Source organism: Haemaphysalis longicornis, unplaced genomic scaffold, assembly GCF_048455015.1.
Source record: "Haemaphysalis longicornis isolate Haplotype H1 unplaced genomic scaffold, Haemaphysalis longicornis Haplotype H1 scaffold_12, whole genome shotgun sequence".
In the NCBI taxonomy this organism is placed as follows: domain Eukaryota; kingdom Metazoa; phylum Arthropoda; class Arachnida; order Ixodida; family Ixodidae; genus Haemaphysalis; species Haemaphysalis longicornis.
In genome coordinates, this window is record NW_027526225.1 from 25,635,680 (window position 1) to 25,651,259 (window position 15,580).

The 15,580-nt window shown below is 46.5% G+C and overlaps 1 protein-coding gene across 1 annotated transcript; it reads right to left on the bottom strand.

Moving 5' to 3' along the window:
* Nucleotides 1-666: 666 nt before the first annotated feature.
* On the bottom strand, nt 667-14,353 carry LOC144161531 (uncharacterized). The gene is made up of 5 exons (XM_077692190.1): nt 14,128-14,353; nt 12,828-12,940; nt 6,600-6,664; nt 6,171-6,455; nt 667-1,481 (listed from the first exon to the last, which is right to left on the bottom strand). The coding sequence occupies exons 1-5, from the start codon at nt 14,351-14,353 to the stop codon at nt 1,397-1,399; spliced, it is 774 nt and encodes a 257-aa protein (XP_077548316.1). The 3' UTR covers nt 667-1,396.
* Nucleotides 14,354-15,580: the final 1,227 nt, after the last annotated feature.

Below are 15,580 nucleotides of genomic sequence, written 5' to 3' on the forward strand. Positions count from 1 at the left end.
AGTTACAGCATGTCCACACCATGTGTATTAGGCCCGCTGTACCGCCGCATCAGAAATCAGAAAGTGGGAGGTTGTTGTCGCAAGCCTATTCTGGTTCACCGTAAGCTTCGTGACGTTCTCCCGGCGAACAAGCGTAAGAAGCTGAGTACCAAGAGCCCCAGACGAATCTTTAATTGCGCCCCAGCTAAAGAGGACTTCCTACGGAAATTTTCTCGATTCCCGATTCCGTGATTATGCTATACGGCTTCCTTCCCTTCCTCCTCGATGATATCTGCAGGAGTTTCAGAACAGAGGCAGGTTGGGCAACATAATTGAATTACTTAATACGGTCTAAAAACAAAAGTTATCGGTGATAACGTAGCATAATAACAGCCCACGTACTGACAAACACAAATAATTAAAGCCATTGCAAACCGTCAAGACACAGGCAAAGCGACGTGGGTACGCACATATAGGGAATACTTACTTTAAAAGTACTTACTTCGTATATTCCCACGTTGAAACGATGCACAAAGGTGAGAGACAAATAGTTCGCTTCAAGGACTAGGAAATCCTGTCGAAACTGTGCTCCCTGTCTTACGCCAAGTAATGTGCACGAACCAGGGAAAGAGGTCCAAGTTTCAGTTTCAGTTTCAGTTTATTATTCATTCCAAAAAAGTAGTACAGTAATATTATTATACAGACGAGGGTCCCAAAGTTAAAAACTGTAACGGGACCCTCGATGCATTACAACAATCAATAAACTAGATAAAGTAAACAAGCAACGAGTGAATGGCAATCAATTATACAATATAATGGGGTGAGTAATCATTATAAGCTAAGTGACACATCAGGCAACGACAAGCAATGCAAATAAGGAAAGAAAAACAGAAGAAGAAGAAACGAAAAAAAAATTACATCAAGTTTAATGGCGGACATTGTCAATCAAAATACAATTATCTAAATTGCATAGGTAACCAAAAACTCAATGCCTCCAAAAAGCCCATAAACAGGCAGCTAATAATTTAACAGAAAACTTTTAAGCGACTTTTTGAATGATGACAATGTAGACATCGTTTTAACAGAAAGAGGCATGTCATTCCATAAAGTAATGGCCGCAAAGGCAGAGGTCATTTTTCCGTATTCGTGCGCGACGTGCACACGTGCACAGTACACGTGCACAGGTTGAAACGCATACGGCAAGAACGAAGAACAAATCGCATTCGCTCGAAACCCACTCTCCCATGTGTCCCACGCCGTAGACGTGCATCTGGTGCCATCCACGTGGCGCGACAGCGGAGCACGCTGCAGCGCGCTGAAGACTTCGGTAGAGTTGCACCGTTGCTGCTGACGTCAGAGGCGCCTTTGTCTTCTAGGTGTGCGTCTGTCTTGCGAATGGATCTCAACAGGAAGACGGCTACTGCGCCTGCGCCTCCAGCCTCTGCCGAAGTGCTCGCGGCGGGGACTCGACTTTCCAGAGTAGGTACGCCTTCCGGTAGAGCCTGCATCATCACAGTGGCCAGAGCAGAAAAGTTTTCCGAGGATCACTTTCAATAGAGAAATACTTTCTAGGACTTTTACACGAAGCATGAATCGGTATCTGATGTAGTTAAAAGATGCACGTATACATGCCAACAATGCTGGTGGCTCATTGCTTATTCGTAACTGATAAAATGCGGATCTCAAACGCCTTTAGCATGACGTGCTACTTACGCGGCCAGAATGCCTGTAGGCTATTCGATAATTGCTCACGCAAGCTTTTTAAATGCTGATTGTTCCCAAACCCAACACGCTGACTGGAGGGAGGGCCAACGAGTGTCCCGCCTTCTCGACTCTAACTTGCACCCACGTCTAAAAAAATGAAGGCAACTCGCACTAACGTGTAAGACTCGAATGCAGCGAAGCTGTGCGCAATCTTCAAGACCATCACGACGATTGAAGTCGACGATTGCAGAGAATTTGCTTTTTCTTCACTGCCGCAACGACCTTTACTCCATCGCTGTTGCTATAGCGGCGAAGAAGGGGAAACTCGAAGAAGCAGAACGAACGAACGGAACGCGCACACTTTTTTTTCTTCATTACCGTTTGTCTCAAACGAAAAACCAGTTTACAGTCATTTCATGACATTCACCACCTTTGCGATAATACAAGCTTAAAATCTCTTCAGCTGAAGGAGGTCATCTAGCATTGGTAACCATTCAGGGGGTTCGCTTAACACCCCGCATACCTCACGTATGTTGACCATACTATCAATAAAATACTCTCTGGCGGGCCGTGCATTAGGATCGGCATACCTTTCAGCCATCCTTGTGCGCCACAAGCTGTGCATGCTGATCAACATAAACATGTCGAACGGCACGCCGCCTGTTTCACAGAGAGAAAACGGATGCAGAAAGGGTTTATGGGCAGGTCCTTTTTAACAGTACGCCGCAGGGTGTCCTAGTGAAATCTAGCGTCTGAGCAGTGCAGAAAAATGTGGTCACTAGTTTTCGGCTTTAAGCATATAGGACAGTTAATGCTCCAAGGTATGTCTAATCCTTTCTCTTGGAGCCATGGCTTTACAGGAAGTGTGCCACTGTGGAGCTGAAAAAAGAAACTTTTAACGGACGCCTGCACAGGCATTCTCTTTAACCTTTTAAACGCATCCCCTTAGCTTCCCTTCTATTCCCACTGCATAAATAGACTGTATAGGGAATGGGTAACATCACATCAATGAAGTCCTTAAATTTTTGCGTGTCACCTTCCTCAAGTACTCTATCGAAAAGCGCACTCTAAACTTGAACGCCCATACAACTTCGCGCGTGAAACCACAGACTCCCTCCTCCACCACCATAAGATGACACAACAAATTCAGGTATATAATCACGAAGGTGCACTTGAATGACAGTAGTTATAAAGGGATTATTCTGGTCCCTTAAGAAACAAAACCTGGACACAATCTGCTTCAGAAACAGGTTGCAGAGCCCCAAGCCTCCTTTTTGTAACCGCGCGCAACAGGTTCGAACGGCTGGTCCACTCCCAAGTCGACCCCCAAACAAAAGCAGCAAAGACTCTGTGTAGCTTCTCAACAGAAACTCTCGTCAGCGACAGCATATATAGAACACTTTGGCTACAAGAAATAAATTGCACACAGTAGCACGTGCAAACATCGACAATTCCTTCCCACCCCACCTTGTTGTCTGCACTCTTACGCGCTCTGTTTCCAGGGTCCACAATTCACTAGGCTGCCTGTAGTTATAGGGTGGTACGCCCAAGTATTTGGCCGGAGTTATTGTCCACGGCATATTTTTAAACACCTTTTTGAACTTCCCACTCCCCGTGCCAGAAACCTAGTCACTTCTTCCAGCTTATATAGCACTACCCGTATGTTTACAAAATTTTACGGCTTCTTTTACTGCCTCTAGAACACTTTCTTTGTCGCTGCAGACTATCGCTATATCATCCGCGTATGCCAATACTTTTACTTCGCTCTCAAAGAACTTAAAACCCCCTATTTTTCAACTGTTCTTAATCTTTAAACAAAGCGGTTCCCAGTTGATGGCAAACAACAAAGCACTCAAATGGCAGCCTTGCTTAGCCGACGATAGAAGCTGAATACGTGGCGTAATTTGCTTATTGACAATAAGACTAGGCGCCCGCAGGTGCAACGTCTACCCTATGACATGTTGGTTGCGTGATTCCTGTCCGCTCAGTCACAGCCGAGTGAGTAAGCCGCTTGACGCTCGGGAACTAACTCATGCTCGTAGCCGAGTAGGTAAGACAACTGACTCTAATTCCGTTGATCTACCAGTCACAGGCTCGAATCCTGTTGGTGCTGGTGATTTCTTCTCTTTATACTGTTATACTGTTATACTGCGTTTAGTGGAACGCCGAAATCAACGCTAAACAGGTTGGCGGTTCATATACGTTCAAAACGCGAAACATTCAAAAACGCGAAACGCGAAAGCATTCAAAACGCGAAACGCGATTTTTTTCGAACAACACTACCAGACATGCTCAAAAATAACCCTAGGAAATTCTGGCAAACAATAAACCCAACAAACATCTTGCCGATAACCTTATCCGGTACGAATGACAAACCGCTCAGTGACGTAGATTCGGCCAATGCCTTAAACCATGCCTTTTGTTCTGTTTTCACGCGTGAACATAGCTTTTGTGCGAACTTCGGAGAGACCCCCGAATCTATCATAAACGAGCCAATGTCACCTATTCAAATTTCTGCAAATGAAATAAGTAACGTAATTAGAAAAATCAAACTTTCATCTGCAAGTGGAATTGATAACATAAACAGCAAATTATTAAAGATTACACAATTCATAATTAGTGCAGCATTTCAGCTGCTCTTCTCACAATCCCTTTCGCAGGGACAGGTGCCGAGCGATTGGAAACTCGGTAAAATCACTCCATTGTTCAAAAATGGCAACAAATCATCCCCATATAACTACCGGCCTATATCGCTTATCAGTGTCCCATCCGAAATTATGGAGCACATTTGATTTACCAACATCATTAATCACCTCGAACAGCACAACTTCATTCACCCTTCCCAACATGGTTTTCGTACAGGGCTGTCGTGTGAAACGCAACTTGCTGCCTTCATTCATGACTTGCACACAAATCTTGACCGGAATATCCAAACTGACGCCATATTTCTTGACTTTGAAAAGGCTTTTGATAAAGTTCCTCACCACCGCCTTATGACCAAACTGTCTTTGCTTAACCTCGACCCATTTGTCTTGTCTTGGATTAATAACTTACTCACTGAGAGAAAACAGTTCGTCGTCATAAATACAGCTAGGTCCCAAATCTCTCCCGTCCTCTCCGGTGTTCCCCAGGGAACAGTACTTGGCCCCCTGCTTTTCCTGATTTACATAAATGATCTTTCACACTGTATTACTAACAATAGAAGATTATTCGCCGACGATTGCGTTATTTACGCAACAATCGCTAGTCATGAAGATCAAGTAACTTTACAAGCAGACCTAACAGCCGTTCAAAATTGGTGCCAGAAGTGGCAGATGAGTTTAAACATTTCTAAATGTAGATCAGTGTCTTTCCACAGACGTACTAATCCGTTTTTCTACAACTACGCCCTACATAACAGTTTTATTCAATCCACTAGCTCTTATAAATACCTTGGAATACATATCTCAAGTGACCTATCTTGGGCCCTCCACATTAATCACGTTATTTCAACAGCTAGTAGATCTTTAGGTTATATTCAACGAGTTTGCTCCCAGCCACTTAAAAATACTAGCTTTCACCACAACAATACGCCCTAAACTGGAGCACGCCGCAGCAGTTTGGGACCCACACCAGAATTACCTCATCCAAAACCTAGAAGCCATCCAAAACCGCGCTGCCAGATTCGCCTTTTCCGATTACTCAACGTTCACTAGTGTAACAGACTTAAAGAAACGTGCCGCACTCATTCCTCTTAGTCACCGCCGAAAAACTGCGCGACTCGCCTTATTCCACAAATTCTATCACGCATCCCCATCGAGCATTTACGTCACCCAACGCCCCCATTTCTCTGATCGTTGTTGCAACACTGTGCAAGTTCATTACCCTCGCCCCAAAACTACCACATTTGCAGAATCTTTCTTTATTCGTACAGCTAAGGAATGGAACGCCCTACCATATACCATTGTTAGCATTCGGGATGCAGAAGCCTTTAAAAATGCCCTGACGACGATCATTGAACCGTAATAAATTGCCTGGTAACTTTCTAACGTGCTCAACTTTTTTTTCGTGTGACCTCCCATGATATTTCTTGTATAATGGTTCCTGGTGTCATTTTCTTCGTACGGCGTTTATATATGTGTATGTAAGTGTGTATATTGAAGTATATATATGTATATATATGTGTATATGTATAAATATATCGTACTTGACAATGTTTTGTACCTTTTAGGTGGTATCTTTTGCCACTGCAAATTGTTTTCATCCACAGTCCACAAACAACTGTACCTGTCCCCCCCCTCCTCTTTTCTTTTTTGTTGTTGTCTGTTTCTGCCGCTTCAGCTATATCCCAAAATTTTTTGTTGTTTTATTGTGTTGCACATCCAATTTTGCCTTTACCAATGCCTTGTATAGCCACCCCTCATGTAATGTCCCTTCTGTTAGGGACCCTTGAGGAAAATAAAATAAATACACGCATTGAGGCCATGCTGCAACAATGGCGCACCCACCAGAGGCTGTAGAAGGCGAAGCCCAGCCAGGTGAGGCTCTGCAGCAATAGCAGCAGGCCCAGGGGCAGCGCGAACAGCCAGAACATGGCAGACAGCGTCTGCGAGGCCTGCAGCCACGCGAACGCGAGCACCATCACCAGGCTGAGCGTGAACAGCAGGCTCACCACGAACATCACGTGGTCGCCCAGGTTGTCGCTGTCCGTCAGCCAGTTGACGAAGCTCTGCGACGTGAACCACACATGGCGATACGCACAGGACGACGAAGAGCCTGCACTACTTGCTGCTCTGTTCAGTAGTCGAAACAAGAGCTGATGAGTGGTGCGGCAACCACCTTAGCAGAAGGCGGACGTTCACAGAGACCGGAAGAGAAGAGGGGAGATAGTGCTAAGATGAGAGAGGATCAGCGCGCCCATTCAGTCACCAGCCTACCGGAAGTGCACGCGTAAGTTATTCGGGAAGGCTGCTTTTATTGCGTTGCGTAGCCCAAACTCGATCTGCACACAATGCGTGCAGATAGGGACAAAAAATTAGCAGTGGCTTAGCTCGGCTATGCCAGGATATACGCAGCGTGAGATAAGCTCAGCTGGCTATTCTTAGGTTTCCTGTTTGTCCAGGATTAGCTAATTATAATGCTTACTGCTACTAAAACGATTCCCAGTCCAATCAAATTCAATTCAATCCAGTCCAGTCCAGTGCGGTCCGGTCCAGTCCAGTCCAGTCCAGTCCAGTCCAGTCCAGTCCAGTCCAGTCCAGTCCAGTCCAGTCCAGTCACTGCCCCTCGCGCATGCGCAGCACGGCTCTCCAGGCTCCGGCGCAGCGTAAGACTTGGATACTGTACGACGGAGGCGCACAGCTGAGCACGCGCCGGCGCCAGTGCGTCTGCCGCGGCTGTGACGTCACTCCTCTGGAATGCGCAGACCGGTGAATGGGCAGACCCAATTCTCCACACACCCGTACTTCAAGTGGATTGGAATACAATCCAATTAAATTCAATTCAATTCAGTCCGATCCGATCCAATTCAATCCAATTCAATCCAATCCAATCCAAATTCAATCCAATACAATCCAATCCAATGCTCCTCGCGCTTGCGTCCTACGACCTTTCAAGGTCCACGCGAAAATGCTCAACCTCGGCCAGTGTAGCTAACGCTAAAAACGGCACTTAAGACCTCGATCCTTTCGAAGCCCCGTATAGTCCGTATTTGTTGTCTAAACTCTAGCATCTGCGCGTTCAAAACCACGCGGTTTGCCTCGTCCGCGAGTTGAGCAGTGCTTCCAAGGCAGGCACTTGATGACGCCTGTGTGCAGCCGTGCCTTGCTTCAAAATTGTCCACCAAGAATAACGGGAGATGATTTCCGCTTCCCTCTTTCTTTATTTGCGGATTTTGTGCTTTTGGGGACTTGTGTCTGACGTAGGCACAAACCGTTGGTCACCGGCCAGTGGCGCACTTTCAATTAATATCGGCAGAATCATGCCTTCTTTTTTTGTTTACTTTTGTGTTTTGTTGCAAGCGTCTGGCCGCTCCCGCCTGTCTTGTCTGTTCAAAGCGAAGCTCATGTTCCGTTCTTTTTCTTCGAACACGCTATCTTATTTGATAGGGAGAGTGTTTCGGCCTGTCGTCACTAAACTGGAATATTCTAATTCGACCGCCACTGTTCTGGATCTAAGTAGACGGTCACAGGAATAATCACGTGGAAATATAAATGCTCCCAGGTAAAACGCGTCGGCATTTGAAACGTCGATGCTCGTCTGCGCTCGCAGTTTTACCGGCTGCTCCTTTGCTCCTTGTGTATTGCTTGAGCTCTTAGCAGAGCGCGCGTTCTCGCCGGAAGGGGTTTGTTCTTTGAATAAACGTGCGCCGTCCTTGGCTACGTGAATATAGACCACCTGGGTACCTTTAACTAGTGTCACTAAACCTTATTTAGTGACACTACCTTAAACGTGCAGCTAAAGCACGACTATTGCACCTCCACGAGGAAAACAGGCCCTGGAGTGCGGATTGAACTGCGATATAAGTCCTTTTTTTATTGAAAGTACCATTAAGGGCCCGGAAAGGGGTATTACACAAGAAAAAAAAAATGGCCGCGTGCCTGCTCCTTTCGTTGCAAATGTCGCCGAAAGACGATAGTCGACTGGCGTCCCTGCCAAGTAAAAGCCTCCATTTTCTTTCCCGCTCACCGCTCATGCTGTTCCTTTCCCGCCTCGTTCCTCCCAAGATAGCACGCTAGAGGTCTGTTCAAGTCAATTTAAATTTACCCGGTTCTACTGCTCCAAGTAGGGTGTCCCGATGCCAGCGCTGCCGTATGGCGGAGACGCGCGTGAATCGAGGCACCCAACTGTAACATTCATAGAACCACGATGCCCTACTGCACCGGCGTTCTAAGCGGAACGTCGATCCCATCTAGTGGAACCTTTCGTTTCTATTGCAGTTTGATTTTGAAGTGCCGCCAGGAGGTAGCGCTGGCAACAGCAGGCGACGGTTTTCTGCCGGTGATGTAGATTTGCATTTCCGATCACAAAAAGCAACCACTCGTAATTTTTTAATAAACGAACACTGCAAATACCACTCATGTATAGATTAGCTGCCTTATATTTGCTAATGTCTTGTTCTTGTTCAGCAATGTTGACAAGTATGAACATTAAAACCGGGACTTAGACGTTCAGATTTGACTGTGAGTATATAAGACTATAGCGCAGCATGTGCTCAGTTTGGCTGGCTGGCTGAATCGAGTGACAGATCGACAGACATAAAGACAGGCAGACCAAAATTTTCCCGTTGAAGTAGCCCAAAAAAGACTACCGTCTTTAAAAGGTCGGGAACTTCGGCGCGACGGCACGCGGAGGTGGAAGTCGAAGAAGAGGGCTAAAAAAGAGCGTTCTCGGTCGCCATGTAAAAGCGCCTTTACGCTCATGTGAAGGATTCAATGATTTTTATTCGCCGTTTGTACATGGCATGACGGACGCTAAAAGCTGTATAGAAGCAGCTTGACGAGCCGGTCAGCCTAATTCTGACGCGAGCAGCAGACGGCAATATGCATGTTGTACAGTTTCAGGAGCATTCAACATAAAACACAGCAGACGTAATCCTTTTGCAGTAACAAAAGTATGCAAATGTGCGCACTTACAAGTGAACAAAGAAACGAAGATTGAATTCTAAATACGTGACAGCGCAGCACGAACAAGAATTTCTTCCTGAAAAAAAAAACAAGGAAGCACATACTAAAACAAACTTCTCGGTAGACAAATACTGTCAGTCCCCAAAGATGCACTGGCAAAGAAAAAGTGATAAAAAGAGTACACATATGAACTATTGCATACAACAGAAACAAGCCATTCAAGAAAAATAGTTACAGCAATCAAGGTATTACCCGCAGTGAGATACATTATGCATTACAACATTGCGCGTAGAAAAACAAGTAATATTTATTTAAGGCCCGAATAATTGAAAAGTAGTGAACAAGAAAAAAGGAAGGCCATCAAAGAAGTGTTTTGCAAGGTTACATTGATAAGTGCAAGCTTGACCATAACTGGATGGGCGACGCAAAAAAAAAAAAAAGAACAACGCTGGCAGAACGGCCCTATCACTTCCTCATTTCCTGCCTCAAGTTTGTTCAGTAAAGCTTGATGTCAGGCTAGGTGGTGTAACATGTTTGCTGCGCCCGTAGAATAAAATGTAACGCTGTCAACATCCCGTGATTGGTTTTCCACATCTAGTTGTGTAAAATCTGTGTTACTGTGTATGATCATTGCTCCTTTGCGTGGCTTTTTTTTTTTTGCTGCGTCGTTCCCTGCCTCCTTATGAGCAATATATATGAAATATGGACTGATACACCTGTTCGTGTTCTCTTGTGTTTTCTTCGATTGTTCATAGCGTAATTGTTCTTGCTTTCAATTTTAATTTCTTTTTTCCTTCCTCTTCCTTCTCTCTCGTGTTTAACTCTGGTGTACCTCATTGATGTATAAACAAGCCACTCCTGCTTGGGCCACCCAAGGCCTGCAGTATTGTATAAATAAATAAATAAATAAATAAATAAATAAATAAATAAATAAATAAATAAATAAATAAATAAATAAATAAATAAATAAATAAATAAATAAATAAATAAATAAATAAATAAATAAATAAATAAATAAATAAATAAATAAATAAATAAATAAATAAATAAATAAATAAATAAATAAATAAATAAGAACACGCTCTCCGGCAAAGTCGCATGCACTTCAAAAACTATACGTCTCACCACTTGGATACGCATTTGAGGTGGATTGGTTACCATTAATAGGCACCATTTTCAAGGTCAGTACAGTCGAAGTACAAGTGTATGCGTGTGTCTTCTGGATGACCACTGTGTGCTGAATAGCTTCGCTGCTCTGGCAAGACTGGAAGGGAGAGGTAACTTTTAACACGAATGTGTTTTATTTTAGGGTGCACCAAGATCTTACTGACGTCATATCCATCACGGAAATGATGTCGCCAGAAAAAGTGCAATCGGCGCGGTGGCGCCCGGATTCGAGCCCACGAGCTCTCTGGCCTCTCGCCGCAACGGGAGGTACGAGGCGTTCCGCCCACTGCGCTATGAATTGAGACGTAAGCAGCTCTATGAACGCGCCTTATGTTCTTCCCTATGACTCATTCAGATGTTTCTGCCGTCTAGGAGAGGCGAAGCAAAGTAGCGCCTTATGACGCTAATGAGCGTAGACAGTTGGAGCCTCGATACCAGCGCCTTCGTGTACGGGGGACGCGCGTGAATTGAGGCATCTTCCGCTGTCGCGTTGTTCCCATGACCGTTATGTGTTAACCTGCTGCTTCTGTGCGTACCATTTTAAATGCAGAGCATTTCTTAGCCTCGCCTCTTCCTGCGTCGGACGGCGTCCACATCTCCGCGTCCGCAGCAGGTGCACGCGTCTCCTCCTTCCCTCCTCTCTCTCAACAGCAGCTGGCGCGCGCATGCGTCGTAGTCAGCCCGTTCGCTCCGTCGCGGTCTCGGACTAACAGGTGCGTGATAGCAGCGTGGTGGGGTGTGGAAGGGCGCGCGCTGCTTGCGCATGCGCGCTCTCCCCCCCGTACTGCTCTCCCTCTACTGCGCGCGCTGCAAATATAAAGCGGCTAGCGGTCGCTCGTGCTTCAGTCACTGCGTTGCTCCTTCATTCCTTGGTTGACGCTCGCTCCACCCTAACGCGACTTTACTCTCCTCTCTCTACCCCAAACCAAAACCAACGCAACTACGACCCAACTACCCACCCTAACGCGACTTTACGCGGCGTTAACGACCCCCAATGCTCTGCATTTACTCGTGTTCCCCTCGCGGGAAGGCGCGGGAATTTTTTGCTTTTTTTGTCCCGGAATAAACCGGTTATTTTTATGTTTCTTACGTGTCAGCGTCACTTCGTCTGGCGGGGTCAGGCTCGCCAACCCGTTGCAGATGGAGGAGGTTCCTTCAACGTTAAACTGCTCCTGTGAAGGCACCTTTACCTTTCGTGTTTTACTGATTCCTATAAAAGAGGGATCAACCACAATTTTTTATCATTCCTTGAGCCATAGGCCATTTTTTTTGTGGCATCCATCAGACACGTTTCCCGCAATCTGTCTATCCGGGACGTCTGACTTTCGAACTACCGAGTTCACACCTTCGCCTTAAAATCAACCTGCAGGGAGGCATGGTTATGTCAAGGCCAAGGATAACGCTGTGGACGCCCACTTCTCACAGTGTGGGTGCACATTTAATGTTCAGGCTGTGGATGTGCAGAGGAACTAGTTCTGCCGCCTCGGCGGCCCGGTTTTAAATCGCGTATGTTGAGGTTTTTAAGTCGAAATGCTGCAGGATTACGCTCAATGCTTTATACCATTGGCCCTTTCATAGAAAAACGGTTGTATGCGTGTGTGTGCGATTTTTTATTTATCACATCACGAAGAGCTTGTGAGAAAAGGCTGCTGAGGAAGGCAGACTTAGCGACAAGTTAAGCGGGCTCCCGACAGTCAAGTTAGCGCCGTTCCTTTGTGTCACGCTGTATTCGCGCTGCGCACACACAAAAAAATTGTGGTTTGATTCCTCTGTCATAGGAATCGGTAAAACACGAAAGTGAAATGTGCAGCGAAATCTGCAGCCCAGCATGATTTGCGGGTCGGCGACTGTCTTGTGGGTGTGCTTGGCGAACGACGTTCTGCTGGCGGGTAGCTTCGGCAAAGGTGGACTGGCGTCATTTCCGTGACGGATATGACGTCAGCGAAATCTTGGTGTATCCCGGCATTAAACACTTTCATGTTCAAATACAAAACCCGAACAACCCTTAGTTAACGTACTCGTTGGTTCTAAAGGTTACTTCCCGCAGAAAGACCCTATGTGCAGGAGTGCACTCTTTACAGGTGCTTCGTTGTACTAGCGTCACTTCCGTGACGAGTATGACGTCAATCAAATGTTTGTGCATTCCGGAATAGACCACGTTCGTGTTAAAACAACGGCGACAAATATTGGGGTGGTCTTTAATGCTCCTTTTCGACATATTAGCCAGCCTACGGACCAGCGGCGAAGCATAAGCGTAGTCAGCCGTGCAAGCACAAGCTGCATCCGCTGGTGTAAGCGTGGCCTCACTTCTGTTGCCCCGCACAACCGCAATGCAGGGGAATGCAGCCCATGCGGACGGCCGCGCCCGTTTACCTTCTGCTTGTCCCAGCGGATGTTGAAGTCGTAGTGGCACATGGGGCAGGCGTACACTCGGTTCTGGTATATCTGGATTGCGACGCAGTTGGCGTGGGCGTGGCTGGAGAGGCCTGCAGATCGAGGAGGAGGAGGAGGAGTAACGAACCGTCTGCGTTTTGTTTTCAAAGGTTTTTTTTTTTACGTGCGAATCAGACCATGGCGAACCCTGACTGATTTTTGTTTTGATGCTTTATTGGAGCCGAACTCGGATTTCTCCCATTTGAACAAGTGGCGTACAGTGGCGGTATACTCGGTGACAACTTAAGAACGGCACCGGAAGTTGCCGCTGTGCCTTATCACCGTAGCCAGATGTTTATCCGCGTGGCGCAAGTAGGGCGTCACTGGGAATGTTTTGAACATGGCGTGAGCCGTTCCAGTGATTTTTCGTACTTAGTATGCTTATAAACGACTCCAGTGACGACAAACAAACTGCGTGAGACAAGGCAGGCGATATCACGCATTCATGGCAAACCGCTTTCAAAACGCGCGCGCACTGACGTCACGGGTCCGGCGCTTTGGCGGAGTGATACACTACATGATGTGGTGCCGTTCTTGAGTTGTAACCGAGTTTAGCAGTTGGTGTAGTCAGAATTATATGCGGAGTTGAAATTTCTCTCAGCTTTCAAGAGCAGTGCTATACTCGGTCACAACTTAAGAACGGCAACGGAAGTTGCCGCTGTGCCTCATCACCACAGCCGGATGTTACTCCGCGCGGCGCAAGTAGTGCGTTACTGGGAATATTTTGAACATGACACGAGATTTTCCCGTGATTTTTTGGACTCAGTATGATTGTAAATTACTGCAGCGATGACAAACAAACTACGTGAGAAAAGGCAGAAGATATCACGCATTCATAGCAACCTCCTTTCAAAACGCGCGCGCCCGTTGACATCCGGGTCCATCGCTTCGGCGGAGTGATACCGTACATGAGCTGTTGCCGTTCTTAACTTGTTCCAGAGTATACCGTTGACGATACATTCATGAATCTCAACTTAGGTGACCGTTTTGTAGGGCAGGGCGCATCAATACCCACTGGATTACAGATCGGTATTCGGCCGTCCACGGGCTTATATCAACCCAACTATTACCCCACCGCACCCGCCTGCATCGCCAATGCGACTCGGCGTGCTTAGCGTTTTTCATCCATCCCCAGGATCTTTACGTGCGTTAAATTTAGCCGGGCCACTCGCACAGTTCACTAGGGCTCGCCGATATAACAGTTTTCGACTACTGCTTAAGCCTGGTTGAGAAGACGCACCTTTGCAGTTGCAGGGCATGACCATGGCCGCCTGGTTGTCGCTGCGGAGGCAGAATCGGCACGTGTAGTCGGGCATGTGGTCGGTCGGCCGCAATGGCTCTGCCCATTCCAGGTCGCCCTCAAGGGCAGCGCCGTCGCCACCCGTGCCGGGAGTAGCCGGGGCCAAAACTGGACCCGCGGGCCTCTGCCCGTGTTTGCTAGTCGACGGGGCCGCGCCCTTAGGCATCCCTGTGCGTGTATAAGATGCGGGGCTATTGCATGCGGCCTACGCAGAGCAAGCATTTCAAGCGCATTCTTTACTCCCCATAAATTTGGGAGATTTGTGAAATTTGTTGTCAATGTGTTGCGCATTCCATCAGCCTTAAAACCAGTGCTAAGACGTCATCACATGACAGTATAAATTCTCAGTGCACAAATCTTGGGTGTCTGCGTGACGCCGTCTGTGTGCACACCTACGTCAATAGATGGTAGTATTGAGTTACCACGAAGTATTGCACTCACTCACTCACTCACTCACTCACTCACTCACTCACTCACTCACTCACTCACTCACTCACTCACTCACTCACTCACTCACTCACTCACTCACTCACTCACTCACTCACTCACTCACTCACTCACTCACTCACTCACTCACTCACTCACTCACTCACTCCCCAACTACCATCTAAGAAGCGGCTCTAGACGAGTACATTATGCGTAATGCTGATTAAAAAGAAAAGGAACGAAAAAGAAAAAAAACCCAAAAGAAGGAAGTCAGAACAGGCGAAAAGGGAAAAAGATGGAGGGAAGAGAAAGATAAGAGGAATATCGGAAGCAAAAAAAAAAAAAAGGCCAGAGGAAGGTGCATAAAAATGGCGTTCGAAGGCCGGATGCAAGAACAAGAAAAAATCAGTGAAGGAGATATATTAACGTGAAAGAAATAAACAACCAATAGTGCAAATGAACAAATTGAGAAAGGCAAAAATATGACGGAAACGTAAATGAAAGACTGAAAAGTAACCTCGAACCTGTAAACGAAGACGGGAGACAGCGAACTATCAATAGAGGGAAGAAATAGAAAAAAAAATGGCCGCGTATTTGCTCCTTTCGTTGCAACTGTCGCCGAAAAACGATAGTCGCCTGGCGCCTATGCCAAGTAAAGGTCTCCCTTCTCTTTCCCGCTAACCTTTCATGTTGATCCTCTCCCGTCTTGTTCCTCCCAAGATAGCACGATAGAGGTTTGTTCAAGTCAATTTGAATTTACCGCGTTCCACTTCTCCAACTCGGATGTCTCCATGCCAGCGCTGCCGTACGGCGGAGACGTGCGTGAATTGAAGTGCCGTACTACAACTTTTATAGAACCACGTTGCCCTACTCTACTATCCATCCAAGCGGAGCGTGCATCCAATCTAGTGGAACCTTTCTTTGCTATTGCCGTTTGATTTCTTAAATGCCGCCTGGAGGTAGCGCT